Raw genomic sequence first — 18,569 nt, forward strand, 5'->3', positions numbered from 1 at the left:
TATAAAGTACAAAAATAGAGAAACTTACGGTCAATGATTTCTGGAAAATTGTTCAAAGTTGTTGGCATCAGTATCAGCCTAAAATCAACTCATAGTTAGGTATAGAATTAAACCATCATGAGTGGTTTTCATTATTATTTTGGTCCGAGTTGGTACATCATTTTTGATACGCAAAAACTGTAATGTCCTTTCAACTTTCGTTTACCACCTATATGTAAGTATTGTTTGCTCACAAACGACATCGCGTTTTCCTTTACGTCGTTGGTAAAAAATACAGAAACAGTAAAATGCATGTAATGCATAAATGCAGCAACATTAAAAACCTCACGCAGATGATGAGATGAGAGAAATAAGGTAGGATGCATGTTGTTGAGTAGTTCCACCCCATTGAGCCCCCAATATCGGTAGGTATGATTTAGGTAATCAAAAATGACAACTTCAAAAATACTAAACCAGTATCTATACCTTTAATAAATCTGTAGAGAGGTCAATTCTGTACAGGAAATATATTTCCAAAATAACTATCAGGGAGCGATTAGTGATCGAAACTGATGCCAAAAAGGCAAATAGTAAAATTTTTGTCTGTCTGTCTGTCTGTATGTTAGTTATAGAAACAAAAACTACTGGACATCGACTTTCACGCGGACGAAGTCGCGGGCGTCCGCTAGTGTCAAATAAGAGTAGTTAATGCCTAAGAGAATGGGAGAGTTACCAAGCTGTAAAATAAAACTCTCGTATTTCTATTCTCTGTATTCATGTATCTACCAAATCTAATAAGTCCCCGCGATGCTCAATACGTATTCGTTTAGCATCATAATCATTGTAAAGTCAATTTAAAAATTCATTACCTCGACTTTGCAAAACGAAAACAATTTTTATTTTATTCATAACATTAGCATTCTGTGCCAGTCACATGTTTTCACACAGAAATGTTACAGTCTGCGGATTCAGTGGATCTCCGTCCAATTAAAATGATACGTGATTGACGTATGTACTGCTACGTAACAAATGGCTCTTGTCCATAAACACACGACCGCATTCTGCATATTTTTAAACATCACATAAAATAAAAAAAAAAATATAACCGACTTCAAAACCTGAAAACTAAACTAAAAAGTGAAAAATAACATCATAATATTATTATGTTCTACCTGCTGATCAGTATGAAGGCGGTGCTTAGCCGGTGATGTATTGATTCAAACCATGTAATATCATAGAGATTCAGATTTTGCAGACAGTGCTGTTTCATGTGGTCCTGTCAGACGGACGGCTTAAATTAATACAACACCAGCTAAGCAAGCAGCTAAGAAAGTTCCCCTCAATTTCTCCAAGATCCCATCATCAGATCTTGACATGATGGCAATGGCACCAAATAGGGGGTATACCCTTCAAAACAAAAAAAGAATTTTTGAAATCAGTCCAGGCGTCTTCGAGTAATCGATGTACATACATTAAAAAAAACCGGTCAAATTGAGAACCTCCTCTTTTTTGAAGTCGGTTAAAAAATAGTTCAGGTACTCTTATTTTAATAAAAAAGCATGATTAAAAGTGACCATTGCAAGAAGGCGGAGGAGTGGAGGGATCCAGCAGTATGGATCTAAATCTTGGATCATAATACGCTAATTTTCAAAGATCTACCTTCTGTATCCGACCCTTTATCAAACAGTCAAGCGAATGTGTCCATTATGTTATAAGACCATTGGCTAGAACATTGATTCCCAAAGTAATCCAAATGGACCCCCAGGGGTCTAAAGAAGTCTCGGCGGAGGTCTATGTTGACGTGGCATAAAAATGGGGGTTCACATTTCATAAGTGGGGGTCCACGAAAATAGATCTGCTTTCATACTGAATGAGCTTTCTTAATTAAATAATTTATGAATTGATTGCTTCCTTGTGCTGTGACTAGATATCAAACATAGATAGACATTTACTTTTTGTCATCCACTCGCAATCGATAAAAAATAATTTAACTAAGTTACGAATTCTCACGATTTTTTTTTTAACTGTTATTTTGTGGTGGCAGTTGATTCAGCTGCAACGAAAATTTCCGTAGGTGATTCGTATCACATTTTTTGTTGAGTTTTGGATAAAAATTTTAGCTGGGGGTCCACTCGAAACCGTTAAATTAGAAAGTGGTCTATGAGAAAAAAAAGTTTGGGAACCTCTGAATTAGAACGACTATCAGAACAATAACGGTTGACTCAACAAGTTATTATTATTACCAAATCAGAACCAAAAATCACTCAATGGACTACTACTAGTCAGCAATAAGTTTTGTGTGCCGCGTCTAGTACCCTAGCAGTAAAGTTTTATAATTGGAAACTAAACAAAATACCTTAAAATAACTCAACAGAGTTTCTTTTCCGTCGAGATGGTACCGCATTCACTTACACATCTTTTGTATATATTAAAATAGTATAAACCAGTCTGTATGTACATTTTTTCACATGCCATTCACAATTGCAATGGTTTGACGGCCGCTGGGTATAACAACAGATTGTTCCTCCGCTATTTGCTTATAACTTAAGTTATTTTTAGAGTTTGTTATCATTAACTATTTCCTTTTCTCTACTAATAATGCTAAATTGGCACGTTCTTCGCTGTGCACGTCACACTTTACGTGGTTCAGAGACATTATCGTTATCAGCGTCATGTGACTGATAATGGCGTATTAAATTGTCTGAAAAAGCTTTTTTTTTATCATTTATCATCCAATATATCTACTCTAAAATTAACCTTATAGTAAAAATATGTTTTTTTTTCAGCTTTATCTATACTTGTTTTATAATTTACTATTCTGAATATGTAGAATTCAGTTTACTAGGGATAATAAAATCATCATTAACACTATCTCGTAAAATATCATATTTTGTACTTGACACAGACAAGAAACTTTCATTAGGTTTTATTTCTTAAATTGGTTTCTGTATCAACAAATGGTATTTCGTTCAAGCGTCATATAAGTACCTATCAGTATGAAAATTCATTCAAAGTTGATCAACGATGTTGTAGCCTAATAATAATTAATTCAGTTTATTTAGTTTGTACTTAGTAGGTACTAATACCTGTGCTAATACTAACACTGGTTTCAATACACAAGATGGTGGCAGCAGAATTAAGTTTGCATAAATTATTATTATTAAAGTGATCGTTTTTATCACTACAGAATAAGAGCGGGCTGCAGCATATCTAGTCCAAGCATAGCCGAGTCACAGGGCAAGCGTATCCAGGAGCCCGCGTACAGATCGTGCGGCAAATTCGGCAACGGCGGCAAGTTGGCCGGCAAGTTCGCCGCGGGCGGCAAGTTGGGCGGCAAGCTGGGCGGCAAGTACGGCGGCAAGCTGGCGCAGGCGCTGGCGAGGCGGCGCGCGCTGGCGGCCATGTCGCATTCGGGCCCACCGGGGCTGGCGGCGCCGCTGTCGTGCAAGTCGCGCGACGGCGCTGTCGAGCTGCAGATCCTGTGCCAGCCTGAGACGCAGCACAGAGCCAGGTAACAGACAAAAAATTGCCCTTAAATGACCTTACTTATATCTTCAAAGTTTTTTTTTCATCATCATCATCATATCAGCCGATGGACGTCCACTGCAGGACATAGGCCTTTTGTAGGGACTTCCAAACATCACGACCTGCATCCAGCGAATCCGTGCGACTCGCTTGATGACGTCAGTCCACCTGGTGGGGGGTCGGCCAACACTGCGCTTACTAGTGCGGGGTCGCCATTCCAGCACTTTGGGACCCCGACCTACGAATGGCGGTATATCCATTCCCAAAGGCTAGATTATGAAATGCCTCAGGCCGGTGTCGGGCAGCAGCGACATCGGCGCGAATAATCTAGCACTGCGCTGACCAACCCGCAAGCCCAGCGTGGTCAGTATCGGGCAAAACTTTGTATGGACTTTTTATTTTCAATACATAACAATTTATTGGCTTTTTATAATTTTACATATACAACTAAATAGGAACAATAATATTTAAATTACTAGTAACCTAAAATTATTATAAAAATAAAATAAAAGGAAAAGTTAGGTACATATTCAAAATGGTTGAACATTGAACAGGAGCGCAGTTGACTATTCTACAACGATATTTTTATACCGTGGCACTGTAAACTTTGAATTCTCTATTTGTTTCTATTGTGATAGACATACTCGTAGAGACCAATTCGAAACACTCTGTCGATCACACACTGTCGAGTTATAGAAATATCTTTAAAATCGTTTAGGTACAAATCGCGATGTATCTGGCACGGATGGTTTAAGTATAATCGCGGATGCAACTTAGGGATACAGGTTTAATATATAATAATAATTACTATAATATGTTTAATAATAGAATATGAAGGAATAACAAGATGGTCTTAAAGTAGTTGATCTTAAGACAACTCCGATAACAAAAGATGGTCGCTAAACTCTACGTTAAAGCTTGCTCTAATCACAGTAAAATCATTCTTCAATACTATGCGTGATATGTATTCCAGTGCCTGAATAAAACCGGTCAGTAAAAACTGGATCTATGCCTAACCGCAAAATGTAGAAATTATCGATGTAGATTGTAGAGTAGGTGGTAAAAACCACGACGGTTCCCAGGCGAGCTCCGACCTTGAGCATTTGCTACTAAGTAGGTATAAGTGTTCCGCATTCTTACTGAAATGCAAAAAAATAAAGAAAATATTGAGAACTAGCAGACAGTTGATTGATAATAATCAGTGGTGTAGCATGCCTTTGAGGGACCCTGTATCAAAATTATTTGGGAGGCCCAATACACGAGCGGCAAATCCCGAAAATCTCTTTAGCAGTTTTCTCTGGAAAACACCAGATTAACTGAGATTGTGAATTAAATATTACTAATTTTTGCTTTCACACTTAAGGGGCCTCTGTAGTCCGGAGGCCTCGTATCATTGATATGGCTGATACAACAGTAAATGTGCCCCGCCCCTATCGATAATGCTGTGAAGTATCAGAATTAAATAACGAAATTCTGATGTGCGTAATCGTAATCTAAAAAAAATTAAAGATAATATCCTAGTACAAAAAAGGCTTTTAGGTGTCTACTTTATACCTATAATGTAGTACTTACTATGTCTGTATTTTTGGGAATTATGTTACTTTTGCTACCATTTTAAAGATGCCGCAGTAAAATACGAGCTCGCTGCAATGGATTCCATAGAAGACTCAAAAGTAATGAAACTTTATCAAACGCCTAAACAGGTAAATGAAATTGTAACCTTTGCCCTTTACAGATATCAAACAGAAGGGAGCCGGGGTGCAGTGAAAGACAACTCTGGGAATGGGTTCCCTGTCGTCAAACTAGTTGGTTACGACAAACCAGCCGTACTACAAGTAAGATAAGACATTTCTTTCTACAATATAATTGATTTTACGTACATTTGAAAAAGTTGAGAAGTTGGGCAAAACAATTAAATGGGAGATTTTCTTGAGATTTTGTAACGATCACATCAGATAATGATCGAGATCGGATCCTTATGTCATGTGATTGTTTCAAAATCAACCATCACCCCTAAATTTGAACTGGCTGAGGTTTTCTTGGAAGAATGAAAAACTCGGTATTTCATGGTCGGATATCATTGAAAGACACAGAGGTTTCACTCACTGAACCAAACGAAACTCTGCAACAGCTCAACTGATTTTATTTAAAAAATTGTCAGGTGTTCATCGGCACGGACACGGGGCGCGTGGCTCCGCACATGTTCTACCAGGCGTGCCGCGTGTCGGGCAAGAACTCCACGCCGTGCAAGGAGCGCAAGGACGACGGCACCGTCGTCATCGAGATCGACCTGGAGCCCGGCAAGAACTGGCAGGTCACCTGCGACTGTGTGGGAATACTCAAGGTTTGTTTTGTCAATGTCAGCGTTTTGGTGCGCATCACGCCTTTAAAGAGTCATTCCGTTTCCAAGTTCTTCTAGCTCTCTGGCTTTTTGCGCTTGTAAATATCATTATAGATACTCCTGGGATCACATTAAGCTGTGATCGCATAGTTCACCTTCAGAAGAAACCCGCACTCATTTCCGACTTTAACGAACCACTATGTGAAGTCAGACCAAATAGTCCCTGACCTAAGACACTGGTTTGTTCACTGCGCATACTATTCAGTAAGTCATATCGTGTGAATGCTGAGTATGTATTTACTTCCTTTGGCTTACGCATTCAACTAAAATATAATATAGCGGAATAATATATATGGTAATATTATACCTATTCGAACATTCCAATATTAATGTTACGTGCCAACTGATCTATTTGAGATTCTAAATGGTGCCCACGATCCAAGTAAATAAAATATAATTGTATGTTGCTCAATCAACAAATCTTGAGCCAATTTTGATGGCGATGACTGTCTCCTTAAAGAGTTTGGAACGTAGATTATGTTTAACTCTGTAAAGATCTCTATCAGATGCTATGATTAAACCTTAATTTGTTATCATTATGCATGAAACAATACAAATATCTCAAACTCAAAAATTATTTAAATGCACGTACATATAGAAGAGTTATTCATGATAAGTTGAAAATTAAAATACACTAACATAACATTTGGATCTATTTAGCTCCTTCTAATTTTGACATCCTGTTTCGATTTTTTTATAACATTTATGATTATCGATTCCAGTACACATGCTAAGTAAAATATATGATCGATAGATGCCTTTATTAATCACTTGACTGGTAACATGTATATTGTATAGTATTGGCACATTGACCCCAGATAAGAAGCCGGGGCAGACCGGCCGGTCAAAGGGCGGGTCTAAAATAGCCCCCTAGATAAACACGTGCTGCAATCGGACCCAATTGTGCGCGATTTGTTGTCTTCCATGTCCGAATTATGTAATACTACATTATGATGTTACATCATTTTGCATGTGTTTAATGTTTTATCATATCAGTTAATCTTGTTATCAATTCAGCATGTTCACGTTGCTGATATTCAAATGCAGGCGTTTGTAGAATAATGAAACGCATCTATAGATATTGATCGCGGCACCAACATCGTCTTAAATAGTAAAATCAAGTTTTGTTAGGCACAATTTGATTCAGCACTAATTTGTTACTTCGGCTATGCGCACTTTCTTTTACTTCAGGACTCGCGTTAAATAATATTAGTAGTTCACGGAATAAGTAATTGCTTAAACTAAGAACAAGGCGTTCAGTATTCTTTTATAACACTTAACCTTACATGGAACACTCGCTAGAATCAAGTCCTTTGTTGCTACTTTTACGTTGTTACCACCATCAATAGGAAGCGAGGTTTAGTTTGTAAATATTTACACAGTCTCGTTGGGAAAACAAATACTGTGCAGAAAAGTACATTTTCGTTCTGTTCTTATTGCTGTTGCTGAACCAAGATTTACCAAATAGTTCCTGGCACGCTCATGCAATTTGTGTAACCAACTTCCCGCTGCGTTATTTTCTAATAGTTTCACCAATGCTCTATTTTTTGCAAATTACCCGCCAAAAATGTGTGGATGGGTGCAGATACCACTGCAGGTCTATTTGATGTAAATCTTGGCGGCGTAGATGAACCCTTTCACAAGGAACGTGATTGTATTGCAGGAGCGCAACGTAGACGTGGAGCACCGGTTCGGCGAGACGCTGGGCGGCGCGGCGCACGCGGCGCGCGGCAAAAAGAAGTCCACCCGCTGTCGCATGGTGTTCCGCACGGAGATACTGGACGCGGCCGGACAACCGGAAACGCTGCAGGTCTGCTCCACGCAGATCATCTGCAGTGAGTATATGAGTACACGGACACCATCCTCATCAACATCATCACTAACACACGGATACCATCCTCATCAACATCATCACTAACAGCGGACGTCCTCTGCATTTATATGGACTTCCTGACACCACGGTTTCGAGCCACCAGTATCCACCGGCATCCTGATGCAACCCTTTATGATCTCTTTTCGGTGCGGGGTCGCCATTCTAGCACCCGACGTCCCCAACATATATCGACTCTTCACTTCGCGATTTGTTAAGTTATGTCGGTGACTTTCGGTTCTTCTGTGTGTGTGTTCATTTCTGATTCAATCATGCAGAGAAATTCCGAGCGAGCATAGCTCTCCATCGTCCGCTGAGGGACACTGAGCCTTCTTATGAGCCCAATCGTTATCAACCATGTCTTGGATCCCTTAGTCATCTCTGGCAACACGCGCTATTCGAAAACTTTCGTCTTCAGGCACTGAGAAATATTAGACATAAAGATGTTGCGAAAATAATTTGCTTTTAAATGAGTTTAGATAAGTAGCTACCGTATATAAGTCGTTGCCTGTACCACAATGTCTAAAGACGAAAGTCTGACCAGTGCTATCTACCAGTCACAACTTCTATACCGAACCGTAGACTAACGTCGAAGCCAATCCACCAACTTCAAGTCGCGCAACTATATGAAGAGAACTTGGAATCTCTGTAAGTGATGAAATTCAGAATAAAGTGATTTGCCAAAGAACTAACGTGGCAAGAACATAGTTTTGAATTTTTGTAAATAATGCACTAAAAGTTTTCCTTTCACGTATAAATGATTGCCAATGAGCCGATTGTCTAAATAGTTTGTTGCACATCGCCAGCTCAACCGCCCGGCGTGCCCGAGGTGTGCCGCAAGTCGCTGGTGTCGTGTCCGGCCAGCGGCGGCCTGGAGCTGTACCTGTTGGGCAAGAACTTCCTCAAGGAGACGCGCGTGGTGTTCCGCCTGCAGCAGGACGGCGCCAAGTGGGAGGAGGAGGTCGTGCCCGACAAGGAGTTCTTACAACAAGTGAGCATTTATCTAGTGTTTGCCTTGTGAACAAAGCAAAAATGCACTCCCTTAGTGCCTACCCTGTAGGCCATACGAACCTGGTAGTTCCATACGAACCTGTATTGGGTAAAGAAATTTTCCATTTTGTTTTAATTTTTACTTGTTGTTGTTAAAAACCTTAGGCACATTTCTGGCCACATAGGAATTAGGGCTTGTAAGTAAGTTGTACAAAAAAAGAGACATTTACGAGTTTCACTCGTGTGAAGAGCGTTCCGTAATGTAACGTGCGTGAGTGATTTACTTTTGCTTTCGTGGACTTTTTCAAATTTCTGTAGTTTTTCAAAGGGGGTGACCCCCCCTTTGAAAAATATTTATTAGATTTTTTTAAATAACACATAAAATATATTTGAAATCCTTTCAAAAATCCCTTTCATTTGATATGCACGATTTAGTTTGCAAAAATTAATTTTTAATTTTTCATAACAAAACAGATCGCCCAGATATTTTCAGTGACCCACAACAAGCCCTTTCATTTGATATGTCAAGAGATATATTTAAAAAATAAATCCGCGCACAGCTCACCTAGACACTTGTAGTAAGCGATGTGTGTACCACAGACGCACCTGGTGTGCTGCGTGCCGCCGTACCAGCGCGCGGACATCGCGGAGACGGTGTGCGTGCAGCTGTTCGTGCGCTCGGGCGGCAAGGCGTCCGAGCCGCACGCCTTCTACTACACGCCCGCGCCGCCCGCGCCCGCGCCGCTGCACTGCACGCCGCACCCGGCGCACGCGCACGCGCCGCACGCAGGTACGCACGCACGCACGCACCCGCGCACCCGCGCCCACACACGTCTTGTTCATATTCTATTGCGCCCACTGGCCTCTGTGTGTACGTTTTTCGGTTAAATTAATTCCGGGAAGAGCTCAAATTACCAAATTAATTTATTTCTAGTTTTATTTGTCCACTGATGTACATTTCGATATTGTAGATTGTCTACTATGCCGTCCAAAGGGCAAAACATTTTCTTTTTTGTTATTTACCAAGAACAATTAGGCACTATCATGTCATTGATTTTTTTAGTAAAAAATGTTTGGGCAATAGAAACAATTATACTTATTATATTTTATAAAATCGTATTTCTTTTTTCAAAATTGTAAAAGTCGTATAGTTTTGACTTTTAAGATATATTTTAAGATAACGTAACGTCATTTTGCCAAATGATAGGGTCTCTAAGGCCGGAATCTGATTGCTAACTTTCCATACGTATTGTCTTAGTATAACATATATAAATACAACGATTCTTTTACTTAATTTACGAAAATTTTGTAAAATAACTTACTTATGCCAAGAACGTGTTTGTAAAGAATTAATTTGTCCAAATATAAATACTTGATTATATTCAGAGGAATTCGTAATTTGTCATTCGTATACATGGTTATTTACATTACATCCCCGACCTTGATACGTTTATCACAAAGTCAATAGAATATGAATAAAACATAATATGCGCGAACATTTTGTGCAATAATACAGAAAATATATAAATGTTACGTAATGTTTGCATGAAGAAATACTAACGTAATGTAATGTATTATGTAATGTCCACTCCCTAGCCCGTATTACACTGGTCTGGCTAGACATGTATAAAAGCTTAAGTTAAGTGGGTTCATGTATTTGTGCGCGATATTAGAGGTTATACTTCTTTTTAGTGGTTTATATAAAACAAAATGGCTGCCTATAGCATGGCTTTTTGCTAAATAAAACTCAAATACATAATATACAGCAGGTCCCGTAATTAATGGACGAAAACGCAAGTGGCAGTTATATCACCTAATTATCTAAAACTAATGTAATTAATTTTGAAAAAATGCGTAGGGTAACCAAGCTAGTAGTTGCTGCAATAAAAAATAAAAAAATCAGATTATTGTAAATATTGCGAATTGAGTTACCAATTTATTTATGAGATACTATTTTTATAGATTTTGTTATTATGAAGAAGTTTGTCTGTTTTGTAGAAGCTTTGAGTGCTATATTTAATTTATTTAATATAAGAAGACCCGACTTAAAAAAAATGTATGAAACCGAAAATTTTAAAAACATTTACTTATGAAGGTTTGTAAATTGGTATAAAACTTGTATCTACTCCTTGTAATTACAAATTTACTGGTAAAAATGTATGATATGCAATGGTGCTGAGTTTTCAATATACTCGTAGGAAGGAAAATTAAAAGTAAAAGTGTGAAAATATAAAAATCGATTAATATATTTATTTAGTTTTAGTTAATTAGTTGGTGTATCTCCCACTTGCATTTTATCTATTAATTACGGGACATAAATGGCTAAACATACTGTCCAGCTGAAATAAATGAAACCTGGTAGTACCTGGTATATTTTTGTCACAAATCATTGTAGAGGGGACCAACGGAAAAGGGGATTTTTGGAAATTTCAAAACGAGTGACTTTAGTTATTAAAACTCAATCAAGCTTTTTTAAAAATGTTTGTCTATCTGTATATCGATCTGTGTCATATGTCTGTCTAATCTTTGAAACGATTGGACCGATTCAAATGGAACTTTCACTGTAAGATAGAGGAAGTTATTGAGCAACATATAGACTACTTTTATCCAGAAGAAATCTATGGTTTCCGCTGTATTTGTGAAAAACTGAATTTCACGCTGACAATGTCACGGGTGTAGTAAGACATAAAGATAAAATGCACGGAAAAAGTGTACAACAAACTTATTCGTATAGCTTGTCAAGTTGATGACACTCCCATGATACGCGAGCGTCGGGGGGAACGGACTGCGCGGGTATGAAGTCGTGCGAGCGGGGCATCGCTACCCCCCTCCCGGCCAGCGCGGGCCATCGGGAGTGTTACGAACGAATTTGCCAAGCTATAGCTTTATGAATGGAAACGATGCAATTGAAATATTAAAATTGTTGAAAATTCCGTTCCAACAATTAAACATCCGTCCGTACAATTTCGTCGTACGACACGTTTTATGTTTTTCAATTAGCAACTTTAAAATTTAAAAGACCGTTTAGATATACATGATGTTATTTTTCAATTAATTAAAACTAAAATTATGGTATGGTAATAAAACATACCGAGTAAATTATAAAAAAAATAAAGGCCGTTTTTAATTTAATTCAAATGTAACAAATAAATAATTACAATAATGAAATGTTAATTATAATAATTAATTTAATTACACTTTAATTAAAAATAATTAACATTTAATTAGTTTAATTTAATTCAGTATTAATTAATTATTTATTTAAAAAATCACACCAACTTTAATGCCATGAAGAAGTATAAACTTTAAATATAATCGTCAAAATAATTATATACATTATTTATAAATTTGTGTGTCCTCGACAACTAACATTATTATTATTTAGTTACCTACTCGTATAGAATGTTGCTTGAAACACTGATAATAATTAAGAACAACCAAACAATTGCTATATCATTTATAAGTTGTTTGCTTTACATAATAACATAGTTATTAAATAGCTTTAAATGACGTTGCTTTAATATCTCACATTAAATTGAATTATGTTATTAATGATTCGACTTTTTACTTTAAATATAGCCAATATTTAGAATTTTTATTATTCAATGATAAAAAGATGACTAAAACATTTTTTCCAAAATAAAACAAAATAAACAAAAATGTAAGATTTACTGTGAGAAAGAATATACCAACATTAGTGTACACGAATAGTATTCATAGTTAATCACGTCATCATATCACGAATCACATTTGTGTATTTTTTCTGTTGATATATTTGTGTAAAAAATAAACTGAGCCTTGAGTGAAAGATATGACAAACGTTACACTTGGCCGTTCCTACTAAAAACCATTTTCTTTTTTTAATACTTATATTTATTTTCATGCATTTTTTGAAAATCAAAATAAAAATATAGTAAATATAATAGTCAATCAAATTATATGTCGGAAATGTTATTGGTTATGAAATATTTTTGTTATTTTTTTATTGAACCGTGAGTTAAACTTGTAAAACATAAATTGCACTCGAGGCTCAGGTTCGTGATTCAATGTGACGTTGAAATCATCAAACTAATCCGTCGAATACGTTTTGTGACATCAAATCAGACATTTAATTTGACATCACATTATGTTATAAAACGATATGTTTGTTATAAATAGATTGTCTGGAAACACTTTAAACTTTAAAATTTAAAAAGCAATTTAAAATTGTGATATCAACGTCATTGCAAATTTGTCATCGCAGGGTGGTTTTGGAAAATAATACTTAAATTAATTTTAATATTGTTAAAGATGCAAATATAATTTTTCCAGAACCGCCCGTCAGCTTAATAACGCGTTTCCATTTGCTTGAGTAGCATGCGGATAATGTTGTGACTGTACTTTAATGAATTGTTATTTTTTATAAAACTTTATTGTATAGTTGATAGTAAGTTTGGAAGAAATGACTGATGCGTATATGCGACAATTTCTTTCCCCTCTGTTCAAGCTAGGTCTGTCTAGGTCTAGCGAGCTCGGTCTCGGCTGCAGCAACGCCGCAGCACTGCAACCGCGTCTATGGTACTGCCACACGACATCCAACACACATACTCACATCAAGCACACAAGTGTGAACACACACGCAAACGCGTGCACACCTAAACAGAAAAAAAGCGTGCATGCACGCTCCCACACCTACACAATAAAATTGTTTCAATCTAATTTGTAAAGAATGACAGTACTACAATCTAAACTTAAAAAATAATTATAAACTAAGCGCTAACTCGATGTGACATTCTAATCACTACTTAAATTAATTGTGTGACAAAAATGTCCGACAGTGCAGTCTAAAAAAATATCATATCTATGTTTCTTTTTCCTAAAGTACAATTTCATTTTAAAAACAATTACTCAAACCAAAAAGAACTGTTAATAAAATGAAGTAGGTAAATAAGTCTAATATTTCTAAACAAATTCAATAGGGATGATGACCGTTTTTTAAATTGTATATAAATTATCACCATATCTGCGATTACTTTTGGAACTACAGGGATTTAAAGGGTCAGATTTACGACACTGCCACGGATCACTGAAAAACTCCCAATACAAAATGGCACTTATTAATGACGTCGTTGATTCGCTGATCGTTAGATTTGTATGGGCGTTCAAACAAAATTACAAATTGTTTATGTTTATAGTTAATTTATTGAAAAATGTCACATTTAATGTAAGAAAGCCAAAAATGTATGAATTTTCATCTAATTAAGTTATAATAGATTTTGAAGTTTTACAATCTTATTTATTTTGCAAACATCCAGTCAGTCTTCGTTTTTTACATAATATTAATTAGTTAATATTTACCCGAATGTCTCATAAAAATCAATATATTCAAGCCTAGTCATCATCCCCATTGAAATAGTAAAACAATGCTTGAATTAAAAAACGTTATTAATAAACGTAATGAACACACACTATAAACAACACATACAATTGCTACAATGTATATAGCTTATACATGTTATTGCACTTATACTTTTACACATTTTACGGCAATTCAGTTACACTGTCAGCTATTTATTTGGTTCCAATACGTTTGTCTTGATTCCCATTACAACTTTCTGCAGTTACCTACTGACGGACCGACATTTCAACAACAATATTTTGTTTTCAGCAAAAAGAAGATTCTAGATTTTGTTCCGTTCAACTGTTATTTTTGGAAGTGTTTATAAATTATAGATTATAGAGAAAAGAAAAAATATTTCAAGAACCCCAACCCATTGACGACATCAATACAACATGGCCCTGTTCCATAATTTAGTCAAACAGTTATTTAAAGAAATGCGCGCTTATCTTGGCATTTACAATATCCAATAAACGAACAACTTTTAAGTGCTTTTTCTTTTATACTGTTTCCCCATTATATAATATTTTTAAACCTTACAGTTATGTAAATTTAAACTTTGTGGGACAGGACCCAGAAGAAATCAAGCTTTCAAGATTAGTTAAAATTTAAGTATTTTTAGTGCCAACATAATCTTATATACACCAAAATTACACTAAACACGTGAACACTAAACATTATCTATAAATTATAAATGCAAGGCATTTTGGACTTTACGCCACTAAACATAGTACTTACGATTCAATAACACGCCCTAGGTTCACACTCCCCATACTGTAGCTAGTTGCCTACCGTGCCAAAAATCATAAAACGTAACTCCTACGTCCATTTCAATTGACCAAAACTAAACGGGATTATATGCTAACACATGTTCATTACCTACCTCATATATTGCATGCGTGTATCAAAAACTACTAAATAATACCAAAAGATTGACAACAGTCTTTGCAAGAACACATAAAAGAATACTTCTTATAATATGCCATGAAATGTGCCCTAGTGCACGCTCTGCTCGCTACCCTAGTTTCAACAAGCTACTGCTACTGAAGAACTACTGGCATCATGCGATTGCAAACTGATCTTTGATACAAATACGATAAACAATCCGATAAAGTAGGTACTACCGAAACTGAAATGAGATGAGACCTGACAAAAAATCACCAAACATAATTTTACAATGATGTTTGGCGTAGGTACTCTACCTGTAGATGTGAAATGTAAATTCCCAACACATGTTTGACTAAGATGTAAAATAATTTAAAAATAATCAAACTACTTATGAGTTATCAACGACTTCTACTAATTCTGTATTTGATCTTACAGTTTATGAAAAAAAAAAATGACTAGTTAGTTGTATGCAATTAAGTGCTTCTGGTAATTAATATGAAAATTATACGAGTATATAAGGATGGGCAAAAAAATAATTTCCATTATTTTATCGGTAGTCGATATCTCTTAGTAGACCATCGAACAATTTCAGAACTTGCGTTAATTGTCAAGCTGGCATTTTGCACTAAAAAAATCTTTGGTAATTTTTGTTTGATTCATTCAATTTATGAATTACAAGTTGTTAAAAATGGGAGACAACAAAGAAAATTTAGGATATTTTACAGTTTTTCTTCATAAAGGCAAAAATGCAAGCCAGGAAGCTAAAAGCTGAATGCTGTTCTTAGTCCAGATACTAAGCTAATTACGTGCAATTTGGATTTTGAATAAAACTGGATTCTAGAAGGAACTTGAAGTTTAGGTGCCACTCCATTTTCAACAGCTCTTAAATCAACCGAATGGACCAAATGAAAAAACAAAACAAAAGATTTTATAAAGAAATGTCCCCTTAAAAAACGATCAAAAATCTCAAATTGTTTGATCAACAATTTACGAGATGTCGATCACTAATCATCTACCCAATAAGTAATGGATTTGTTTTTACCAACTCAAATACTTATAGGTTTTTCTGTCCAATTGTAGACTAGATTATTTGTATCGATTGAAATGGATATAGTAGTCGGGCACGCAGCTAGGTGGTTTTAGTGTGGGAGGCGGATGCTAGTAACGTGCCGTGTGCGCAGGTGAGGAGCGGCCACTGCCCATGTGCTGGGGCGTGGGCGGCATGGGCGCGCTCATGCCGCCGCCGCAGACGCCCACAAGGCGCTCCTCTATCATTGTTCCTGACCCTCACTCGCCGCTTGGACTCAAAAGTGAGGTTAGTACATTGTGAAAAATTATTTATGAGCTTCACCTCAAATCTCGGTCATATAAATTAAAAATGTGACATCACATCTTCTATTTCATTAAACCATTTTTTTTAATTTGATTTGACAATATCATTTGATTGTGTGAATCTAAACATATTGTTATTGAAGTTGAAGTACCCTATTTATCACACTTTCTAATATTAGTCGTTCATAATTATTTTTGTTTATTCCTTGAAATTATAACCAGTCATAGTAATTAAGTCATAATAATTAAGGACCATGCCATGGTTATCTTTTAATTATAAATAGAGCAATCCAGGTGTTACAAATGGTGTTGAACCACTAATAAAGCTAAAGTTTATAACGTTCATTATTAAGTCATAAAATAATATTTTATTGACGTCATTTAATTAACTTTATATAATATGTAATACAATTTTTTCATATTCTTTTCTTTTTTCATCATCAATATTATCAAATTCGTTTTGTATACTGTGTACTTTCAAAAGCAAACTATTAGTACTTCTACTATAAAAAGGTCTTTCACCGATTGATCTGCATTTTAAGCTCCTAAGATATAATACTGAAATATGAATTATTGAATAATTTAATCATTATAAATTAATTTACACTTCCAAAATCATTTTTATAGAGTGACCAAATATACGTGGGTATATTTAGTTGAAATGAATGGTCGATATGTGACGTCTGCTCGGTGTCTGGTAGGTCGCGGACGAGTCGAGCCAGCACTCGCTGCTGGAGGGCGCGGATGGCGAGGACAAGCCGCTGCCGGACGAGCTGCGCATCATGGACCTGCGCCTCAAGTCGGAGGTCATCTCCCGCGACGCGCAGCAGGTCTCGAACGCACATTTCTACTGATATACACCGTAGTGTTGGCCTTATTCATTTTCAATCAATATCCGACAAAAGTAATAATTATAAATTATAAATACTTAGAGTCTTGGACAGTTTGCTAAGCTTGATTTTAAGAACACAGCGTGCACGAACAAATTAAATATGCATTATCAAGTATAATTTTCGTAGAACATTTTAAAAATTAATTGGTTTTATAATCGAAATTTGAACGCTCACATTGTCCGGCCCCGCGCACCTCTGTCCGGTCGCCGCTAACGTGTGTCCCTGCGCAGGTGGCGCTGGGCTACGACATGAAGCTGTCACCGGGCGCGCCCGCGCCGCCCGAGCAGCCTTCGTCGCTCGTCTCCTTCACGCAGACGCTGCAAGCCATCCAGAACCAGGTGCAGACCGACAAGATGGTGGAGTCCGTCACCGCCGCCATCTTCAACACCGACCCCGCCACGCAGATGTACGTGGACCAGCCCATCCTCACGCCTATGGACTCCATGCGCCAGCTCATGTCGAGCAAGGCCGCCATGGACACCGACATGAAGGCGCTGGGGCCCGAGCTGATGATGGCGGACGGGCTGCGCGCGCCCGAGCCCGCGCTGCTGGGCTACGAGGCGGGCGCGGGCGGGCGCGACGACGGCTTCAACCCCTTCGGCGCCATGACCAAGATGGAGGCGTCGCACATCAAGCAGCGGCTGGCGCGGCAGAGCGCGCACATGGAGGCGCTGGTGGAGGACGCCATGAAGGCCACGGCCGCCATGCTGCCCGCCGACGCCGCCAAACTGGACGAGCTGGTCAACTCGCGCGTGGACGACCACCTGTCGGGCGCGTCGGGCTCGCCGGCCGCCGCGCCGCTGCCTGACATGCTGCTGAGCCCGACGGCGACGGGCCCGTGCCTGGTGATGCCGCCGGCCGGCGCGCCGGACGAGCTCATGATGATGCCCGACATGCCGTCGTCCGTCAAGACGCCGCCGGCCGCCGTCAAGTCCATGATCCTGAACGCGGCGGCCGAGATCCTGACGTCGGACTCGACCATGAACGCACTGGTCACGTCGGCCATCAACACGGCCAACATCCTCAGCACCGAGAGCGACGCGTCGCCGCCCGCCGAGCCGGCCGCCGAGGCGCCGCTGTCCGCCATGTCGCAGGCCGTGTCGCAGGCCGTCACGCAAGCCGTGTCGCAGGCCGTGTCGCACGCCGTGTCGCAGGCCGTGTCGCAGGAGATGACTGCGCCCGTGCAGGGGCTCACGGCTATGAGCGACCAGGACCTGCTCTCCTACATCAACCCCAGCACCTTCGACCAGGGTGAGTGCGCTTTGGACTACTACTACTAGAGCGAGCCGTACGAGCGTCTGATGTTCGTACGCG

At 38.2% G+C, this 18,569-nt stretch overlaps 1 protein-coding gene across 6 annotated transcripts in view; it reads left to right on the forward strand.

Moving 5' to 3' along the window:
- Positions 1–18,569, forward strand: part of LOC112049338 (nuclear factor of activated T-cells, cytoplasmic 4) — a 137,080-nt gene that overhangs the window by 112,440 nt on the left and 6,071 nt on the right. For all 6 annotated transcript variants that reach the window (XM_052891202.1, XM_052891204.1, XM_052891206.1 and 3 more), the window contains 9 exons: positions 3,167–3,490; positions 5,240–5,339; positions 5,666–5,848; positions 7,569–7,740; positions 8,582–8,766; positions 9,366–9,555; positions 16,212–16,345; positions 17,064–17,192; positions 17,486–18,506. In XM_052891202.1, coding sequence (XP_052747162.1) covers positions 3,167–3,490; positions 5,240–5,339; positions 5,666–5,848; positions 7,569–7,740; positions 8,582–8,766; positions 9,366–9,555; positions 16,212–16,345; positions 17,064–17,192; positions 17,486–18,506 — 2,438 coding nt within the window. The remainder of the gene's footprint in view (positions 1–3,166; positions 3,491–5,239; positions 5,340–5,665; positions 5,849–7,568; positions 7,741–8,581; positions 8,767–9,365; positions 9,556–16,211; positions 16,346–17,063; positions 17,193–17,485; positions 18,507–18,569) is intronic.

The sequence above is a fragment of the Bicyclus anynana genome, chromosome 3 (assembly GCF_947172395.1).
Source record: "Bicyclus anynana chromosome 3, ilBicAnyn1.1, whole genome shotgun sequence".
Lineage (NCBI taxonomy): Eukaryota > Metazoa > Arthropoda > Insecta > Lepidoptera > Nymphalidae > Bicyclus > Bicyclus anynana.